The 9,284-nt window shown below is 31.0% G+C and overlaps 1 protein-coding gene across 26 annotated transcripts; it reads right to left on the minus strand.

Moving 5' to 3' along the window:
- Positions 1-323: 323 nt before the first annotated feature.
- Positions 324-7,783, minus strand: LOC110688707. Of its 26 annotated transcripts, none has more exons than XR_002504646.1 (10): positions 7,111-7,783; positions 6,621-6,698; positions 4,615-5,577; positions 4,465-4,503; positions 4,262-4,361; positions 3,935-4,036; positions 3,268-3,345; positions 1,803-3,145; positions 775-903; positions 324-663 (listed from the first exon to the last, which is right to left on the minus strand). XR_002504646.1 is itself a non-coding variant. In XM_021865459.1 (10 exons), exons 4-8 carry the CDS (start codon positions 4,464-4,466, stop codon positions 2,500-2,502), a joined length of 714 nt encoding a protein of 237 aa, XP_021721151.1. In that variant the 5' UTR covers positions 4,467-4,503; positions 5,427-5,577; positions 6,621-6,698; positions 7,111-7,662; the 3' UTR covers positions 324-663; positions 775-1,879; positions 2,466-2,499. The 26 variants fall into 26 exon arrangements, 9 of the variants coding, with proteins under 9 accessions (XP_021721151.1, XP_021721155.1, XP_021721153.1 ...); XR_002504644.1 differs by having other exon boundaries at positions 5,427-5,577; positions 7,111-7,772; XR_002504645.1 differs by having other exon boundaries at positions 4,262-4,503; positions 5,427-5,577; positions 7,111-7,270; positions 7,456-7,770.
- Between the last annotated feature and the right edge of the window lie 1,501 nt (positions 7,784-9,284).

A 9,284-nucleotide genomic window follows, 5' to 3' on the forward strand; every position in this document is an offset into this window, starting at 1 on the left:
TTCTACGTTCTCAATTTTGAGTATCTCTTACTCCTACCTTGAATTTTGTTTAAGTTTTCATCTCCTTGTACTACTAGTTACGGAGAAAAAGTAACAATTTTGCAACTACATGCTTTCATCAAACATCAATCAGTTCTACATAATGTTCTTAGCACACACACATTGAGATTCATCCAACAAAACAATGAACAAATAAAAAAAAATTGAAGTTACATGGTTTGTATGGTTATTTAACTTGTTTGTTGGCTGGTTATATTTAATTATTTATGCTATTTGGCCAATCCATCTATTGCTTTATAGAAAAATGTGTTCGCACATAACGAAATTGAAAATGTACATTCATACAAATGGAAAAACATAGCCACTAATTACGATTAATGTTAAATTCTTAGAATATCCATTTGAGTAACATCAAATGCAAGAAACTATTCAAGGACATTTTAAAGCTATCTTAAGCTAAAACACTGAAATGAATTGCCTACTTATCTTCACCAAAAAAATAAAAAAAATAAAAAATAAAAAATAAAATTAAAAAAAAAATAAAAAACAGTGGCAAAAATTATCCAGTATCCATAATTTATTATTAAAAGTTTAACACCCAACAAAACCAATCAATTGTTTCCACCAGCAGATACTCGGCCTAGACCTCGACCTTTTGATGAGCTGAAAAATGCAAACATAACATACTGATTATTAATTCTTTCACTGGAAGGGGAGCAGGAATGAGACACAGTCACAAAGTTCTCTAATACTCTATTGAATGATGTGTATTACTTTGATTTGAGCTGCTTCATGAACTATATCAAATTCCTTTCCGATAGTATTCGTAAAGTAGACTCACAGCCTTTTTCATGACCAACCTTCACTTGCATTGAACTTGGGTAGCTATTATCTTCTTGACCTCTTTTGAAGTCCCATCATATAACAAAAGCAAAAATAGTACAAGTAAAAATATCAATAATGCTGAAAAAACTCAATTCTGTAGTGATTGATTCAACTTCCTATTCCTCCATAAAAATTATTGAGACATTAAATTAAATATCATAATTTTATAGTAAGGTATATTCTAAAAATGCACCCATGATAGTTTATAAGAAATCATATGCCACTCATCTCCTACTTAGTTGCCCTCTAAAGAAAAATACATCAGTACACGAGAATGGACTCAACGATCCACAATGGAGGCTATATTATTAAAGTAAATAAATTACAATGTAATCAAACATATTTTTTAGTCCAAACTTTACCAAATTACTTAGCAAAAGAATCATGTTATCTACGACACTAAAAATACCAATCTTTTGAGCTATCTTAACAGATTTAATAATATTCAGACAACACTATAAATTCGCTTATTATAGCTCACAAATAACAATTTTCAGCCATATTATAAGCATGTACAAATTCTCAATTCAAGGTAATGCTTATGTTAGCTACCGATCAATAAAGTATGAGTAATAGTTTTCCCAAATGCTCACTAATACTCGCATCAAAATAGAGAAACTCAAATCAAAATAAACATGGATAATCAAGAAATCAAAAGTAAACCAGATTTAACTATGAGCATTTTGGATTAAATTGCACAACTAAACTCATTTTTTCCCCCTCTACAGAATTCCAACAATACCTATAAATAAACAAAACCCAAATCTCAAAATTCAAATTCATCAAAATAAACACCAAAAAAAAAAAAAAAAAAAAAAAACCTGAGAAATAGAGTAAACATAAATGAACCAAAAAGATATTTGCCAAAGAATAAAAGGATACTAAAAAGGGAAGGCATTGGAGATCGAAGAACTCACTTAATGCTGCTCTTTCGCTAGCCATTAACCTTTTCACTTCAGATCCCATTCAATCTCCCCATTTCCCCTGTTACTCTCTTCACGAACAAAGCAAAAATAATTTTTTTTTAAAAAAAAAGTCAAAATGGGATTTTTACATGAGGTTAAATATCCACAATATAAACTTAAATTATAAGATCAAAAGAAGGTTTGTTACTCTATTCCAGATGAATTAAGAACCCTCTTTGTCTTATAATCATAAGAAAAATTTGTTTAATTTTGCAAGCATTCTATCTTCCCATATTTATTAAAAACATGGCAACATTATTATAGTAATTTGGGGCTTATAAAAAAACTGAAAATTTACTGAGGAGCAACAATTCCAGGATGGTAATAATGAGTGTTATCGACTCTTCCAATAGTTGGAGCTGATATTCCAGCAGACTTCATATAGAAAATAATCAATTAGATACTGAATGATCTAAATCAAATATATAAATAAATAAAACCCTAGCTTTATGATGCATGGGAATATAATCTCAATTTTTTTACCAAACTAAATCGAAATCACCCCAAAATTCTGAAATAATTTGTCACCCTCCATTTCCGCATAGAAAGAAATTAAAGCATCGTTCATAATCAAGGTACAAGAAATATAACGAAAAAAAAGGAAATGAACAAAACCTTAAAAGTAGAAACAATAGCACCCAACCAATCTTCATGATGAAACAATGAAGGAAGAAATCGAGTTAATTATTATAGCATTCATATTATAGCCAAAATGTTCAGAAATTTGTAAGTAAGGAGGTTTCTCTCCTTGGGCCCTCAAACCACCATAAATACCGGCAGCCTTGAATCCCTTCGCAGCTGTACCTCCCCCAGAAATCTACAAAAGAAACTAAACACTGAGATTTCAAGCTTTTCTTTCTTCATTTCAGATATGGAAATAGACGTCAGAATCTGTCTTGCTATCCTTTTAACTCAATATTCAGGATCAGCATGACCTAATTCGCTAACCCCACTCCCCCAACCCCCTCAAAAACTACGATCATAAACATGCGAATTGGTACAATGAAGCACTTAAGAACTTATAAAATAGTGACACTTTTGAACAAATAATATAAATAGTAAACTGCATTCATGTACCATTCCATGTGCTGCAAATTAGATAACGTTGTTCAGGATGAACAAGAAAACACAAATATAATTCGGAAATCAGTAACCTGCTGCCAAGGTCCTTCAGGGATAAGTATAGGAGCTGCAGGTATATAATTCGCAGCAAGTACGTCCTTCACCGCATCAGTAGCAACTGACGACATGGAGACTATTGTCAATTCCCTCCTAGACCCAGACAGTCTGCAAAACTGATTAAAATGTGTATTGAAATAAAATGATTCAGGGACACCATACAAATATCATTTTCCAAACTGAGCAACCTAATTATTTTACTCTTATAATAATCTTACAATTGAGAAATTATCGAGACCTTTTTGTTGTTGAATCCTGGAAGTTTGACAGAAATGTGATGGAAACAAATCGACATTGTTGAACAAATTTGGACTTGCTGCATTTTCAGAAAATGTGCAAAATTTTAGAGTTTTTCATATTAAATTCAATCTATAATACTGGAAAAGTGAGGAATGCAAAAACAAAAATTAATAAAAAAGGAAAAACTTAAAACATTCTTGAGTGTCTTAGAGCTAAACAACCCACAAATTGAGGAACTGATACAAATCAATAAGACAATAATCAACATACTAATTCATTCAATTCACTCACTAATTCACCAAACCCATTTGAATTAATCACCAAATTTGACATAATAAGGAGAACAGAATATGTACTTATAAAAAAACAGTAAACAATCATACAAGCAGAACCCCAAAAAAAAAAAAAAAAAAAAAAAATCAAGCTTGAAGGAAGCTAGAAGCAAAAATTAAAATTTTAACATCTAAAACACCCATATAAGCAATAACCAAGCTCATTGTCTATCATGTTTGACGAAAAGAATAACGTGCTACCAATTTCTCTAATCAAAATATAAATGTACTGTATTAGGCAAAGCATCATAAGATGAGAGGAAGCACACTAAGCAAAATATCTTAAGAAATAAACCCAAAAACAATTCATAGAACCCATTATTCATTCAGCACCTTTATTCTGGAATGCCAATGATGCCTTCATCCCAAGCCTACTCAAGAACAAGGCATATAGGATGTGCAGAGAAACACGAAGAAGCAACAATTTAGCAAGAGCTGCCAGAAAAGGAAAGTGTAAGCTTGATGGCTACATTATACAAAATAAAGAATTGTTTTTTTTTCTCAATTTATAGTAACAAAGCCTAAATGTTCAGAAATTTGTAAGCCAATAAAATCTCTCTAAAGATTAATAAGGATAATTATAAAATACAGTTAAATTCATACAAGCACAAAAAAAAAAAAAAACCCTACAAAAATCCATAAAAGCAAGAAGACACTCACAGATACTTATTATGAGGTTTGGAGCTCCAAAAGCATTTGAGCAGAGTGCTTGAGAACTTCTCTGAGATTGTCTTCCTCTCGATCTTCTCCTCTTTCCCCCCTGGAACTCAACAAAGCACAACGAGCGAGTGAGAACTACAACAACTTTAGAGTTATTACAACTCAGTTGTTGTATAGGGCTAGCTGACAGATTCGAGGGGTACATTATTGCTCACAGATCATCAAGATTTATACAAGAAGACCTGTATAAAAACACACAAAACAAGTATGAATAGCAGAAACATTGATGTAGATAGTTGCAACTGAAGTATAAGTGAGCAATCTAAATAGTCAAAGAAAAGGAAGAGACGTACGCTTAAACTCATCAAGACCCCCGACCAGATTTGGCATTTAGGTAATGCCCACCTGCGAACTCAATCATAGTAGGGTGTCCTTTTTTTTATCTATGCCTCCTAGATTAACTTTGTTATGGGAAAGGTCATAATGTTTCTCTTATCTTATGACAAACTTTAGGCAGATAAGTCTGCCTCCTTTTCAAACACTTTAAGAACATAGAACCCGTCTTCTTCACAAGATTACAAGTAAGAGGAATCTTCGGAACATTAAGTCATCTATTTCCTTATGTGCACTTCAGAAACTTCTGTCAGTTTTGTAGCACACATTATTTGTTATAGGAGTAGATAAAGTCATAAATGACAAATGACATAAACAATATTCAATTTCGGGTCATGACTACGTTGTTTGGTGATCGTGATGAGGTTTATTTTCCTAAAGTAATGACTACTCTCTAAGCTTTAATGAGTATTGGGCCATTGGCAGGCTTTTAATACATACAATCAAGAAAATAAAGTAAACAAGCAGAGATGTAAATTAATTGAAGTGCTCGAGAACAAAAAGTCTAGAAGAGTAGTATATTGTAATAATCTCAAACAGAAGAGCTTGATATACTTTTAGAATCCATCGCCTCACAAACTCATGGAGATTTATAGAAATGCAAGGTCTAACAATGATCTAATTTTGCACATCTTTTGAATAAAAACTAATTATTACTTCAGATAAAAAGGATCACGATCCTGCTCACCATCATTAAATTTAAGCAGGAAACGACACACATAGTTGACATACAAAAATAGGAGATAAGAGTGAATATATTTGAAAGACTAACCTCTTTACTCTAACAAGGATATCCAGGTTGCTTTTTCGGTAGTTTAGTTGATATGGAGTCAAGGAGGGCCACGCAGTTGAATTTTCTTTTTTGTTATAGAAGCACAAGACTAACTTCAAGCACTGCATTATTTTGCACCAACCTGCAATTGCTGCTAATATTACAGTAGAAAAGATAAAGGATGCTCAAGTTATCAGTTGTATGGTGTAAATTACTCTCACGTATAAATTAATAAATTATAAGGAGACTATCATATCAAACATGACTTCTTTGTTGCCTCCTTAATACTTCCCAAACTCACTTGATAAGTTATTACACTCATATAAGTAGAACACCACCCTTATCTAGACATACCACATGTACAAACCTTTACATATGTATTTTCTCACCTCATTTAATAAAAACAACAAAAGGCTCATGTAATACGAAATAAGAAGTTAATTAAGAGTGATGAATAAACTTGGGAAGATTAGTGTTCGTTCATCAAATCTAATTTATAAACATTTAAACCCTTCAATGCATTTAAACTAATTAACTTTAGTCACTCACATATTTGAAAATTTAACATATACATTAATCCTCATCACTTTGGCAAATTGTCAAAACATCCTACTTTCATTGTAAAATTACATCTAATAACCAAGTATAATGAGAAGTTGAGAGCAATGCATTTTCATCCTTTTTAATCTAACAAACCTAGCTTTAATTTTTAATCTCCAATTGAAACTTCAAGAATCAACACTGTACCCTCAAACATCACCTATAGCATCTCATGTCTAAAAGCAAGCTCACCAGCAGATAACCACTGATTTCAAGGCAATGGCAAACTGGCAGAATAAAACAAAAATTACCATAATATGCTAAACATGCAAAGCTACTGCGATAGAATCAAGGCAGCAATTTGGTTCCATTGCTAAACTCCAATGATAAAAACTTACACTTCTGGTAAATTTTCATGCTACAAACAGTACAAAAATCTACCTAAACCCCTTAAAATCTCAATCAAGAAATGAAAATTTATAGAACCTACTTAGTTAATCCTTTAAATTTAGCAAAAATTGATCATGTAATCAAGGATAAATCACCAATGAACCAACAGAAATTGAAATTAGTTCTTCACAAAACAAAACAAAACAAAACAAAACCAAAAAAAAAAAAAAATTAAAAAAAAAATTCAAATTTTAGAGCATATACCAGCATCAATAACAGCATCCCAATCTATAGTAATTCCATCTTTCAGAAACTGCTACGGCAGATAAACCTGTGAGTTCGCTAGCAATACGAACAAGAGAAGGGTTGAAAATTGAACCAATAAGAACAAGAAAGAGAAAGGAAACAGATATTGTATACACAACACATCAATATTTCCACTAAACTGCAGGATTGTTCTCAAATATCCAAAATCTATAACCCTTAATAAAAATGGGAAGTTAGTAACAGTAACTTTTGGAGTTATTACATTTACACATAAATCCAAATATTCCTAATAAACTGCAGAAATTTAGTCAAATATCCAAAATACATCCAAACCCCTAAGAATCTTAGTATACATCAAAATTCTCCTGGGTCCATCTTCCTCCTTGCAAAAATTAAATTTTTAACATCTAAAACACCCATATAAAGTAAAATAGTGAAATTAATAATCAAAGAAAGTCAATATCTTGAAAACTTATAAGACTAATACCTTAATTTTGGTGGGGTTGATCAAAGATACAAAGTAATCTCCTCTTTCTGGAAAAATACTGAAGAAAATAATGAGTGACCCGAATAGCAACAACCCATGCTCCAAACATCAATTCGTGGGATCAAAGCTGCGACAAAGCTTCTTCCTTGCTTGGTTTCTTCTGGAACATTCCTCCGAACATCTTTGCTTTAGGAAACCATTTGAAATCAAATTCAATAAAAAAAACTACATAACTACATGAAAGCCTAGAAATAAATGAAACAACCTTCATATAAAAGGTAAAATCTAATCGAGGAGATGAACATCGAAGTATCGAACCAATCAGAACAAGAAAGATAAATGAACCTTAGCAACCGCGTTGCCAAAACCGATGAAATTGAAACACTGAGAAGAATCGAAGCCCATCGCCATGGTTTTTCAAGGATGATCGGTGGTTTTGAGCTCATCTCCATCATTGTTGAAGGAGGATATATTTTCTCTCTCTAGGTTTCTCTCTCCTTGTTTTCCATTAAGAATTCTGAGCTTTTTTTTTAGATGAGAAGGAGGAAAGAGAAGGAAGTCGGTGAGAAAGCAGTCAATTAGTCAAAGCACTCAAGCATCAACCAATTAGAATAAAGGGCAATTCGAAATTCCATTAATTTCGAGGGTGTAAATGTAATAACTCCAAAGTTACTGTTACTAACTTCCCATTTTTATTAAGGGTTATAGGTAGGAGGTTAATTTTTTTAATGAAACATTTTATATATTGGTTAATATTAATCATAAAGTCACTATGGTCAAATAGGTCATAACATCGTATTCAAATTCACAATAATATTAAACGTTATACAAGTTTTAATAAAGGTTACTATGTTAAAAAATAAGGTTACTATGTTAAACATAAGGGTCACTATGTTCAATATAATGTTAGTTACGTGTGTATAAATCTCGGGTCCACAATAATCCACGCAAGTCTTTCTGTGTTAGTGAAACATCAATACCCCAAAAACTGGCTAAAAGTACCCGAAAAGTGGCTTCAAAGGTATATGGGCCGACTTGTCTAAAGAGAGGAGAAGAAAAATATGAAAAGGTTTAGGGAAAAGAAGAAGAAGAAGAGAATTGGGTTTTGGTGTGAAGAATATGAGAGGTATGAAGGGGGTATTTATAGGCTCATGAATAAAAGAATTATGGTAGGAGAATGTAGAAAGAATTATGGTAGGAAAATGTAGAAAGAATTATGGTAAAAAGAATTAAGAAAATTACTTGGAGAAGAGAGCTAAAGAATTATGGAAAGTTTAATATTAAAGTGACTAAGAATTATTAATTTAAGGAAGGTAGGTTGTTATGAAATATAATATGGCAAAAGTGATTACTTGGAGAATAATAAAAGAAGATATTAGGTAGGAAAATAAGATGATCAAATTTTTAGGAGATGGAAAAATAAAATTAAGGAAAATAAGATATTAAGGAGATAATTATAAATACAAATTACCAAAGTAATTTACCTAAAATCCAACCAGGGTGGCCGAATATTTTGAGCTTCCATGCTCCAAATTTTTGAATTTCCTTTGTAGTAATTAGGGAATGTTTTTGCTATATTTAAGGAATTAAAAATAATTGTGTAAAAAATATTTATTGTATAAAATAATTAATTTAAGAAAATACCAATTATTCACTAAATAAAATAACTAAGAAAATCATATTTTCTACACATAGAAAATCTGAATATTACAGTAAATAATTTAGGAATTTTCTGCCCTTTTACAAAAATAATAAAATATAATTTTGTTTAATTAAAATATTCAAAATATATAAAAATAATCTGGTTTTTAAATAAAATAAATAGATAATAAATATTATCTAAAATCCAAAATAATAATTGAGTTTTAAAATACTTTTGGCGCCAATAATTCAAATATCCTTTTGGCTCTAAAATTCGAATAGTAAAATAATTTTTTTAAATACTCTTTTTTAAAGAATACTATTTAATTAATTAATTAAAAAATACGTTTAAAAAAATGGGGTATTACAGTCTACCCCCCTTAAAAGAAGTTTCATCCCAAAGCTTAGCCAATATAAAAAGAAATTGATTCTAAATTCTTAAGCTCATGCACATCCTAATAACCAGACTCAAGATCATAATTAAATTTAAGAAAGAATCAAAATTACTCAAAAATGACTCTAAAAGTAAATGC

Source organism: Chenopodium quinoa, unplaced genomic scaffold (genome assembly GCF_001683475.1).
Source record: "Chenopodium quinoa cultivar QQ74 unplaced genomic scaffold, ASM168347v1, whole genome shotgun sequence".
NCBI classification, from domain to species: domain Eukaryota; kingdom Viridiplantae; phylum Streptophyta; class Magnoliopsida; order Caryophyllales; family Amaranthaceae; genus Chenopodium; species Chenopodium quinoa.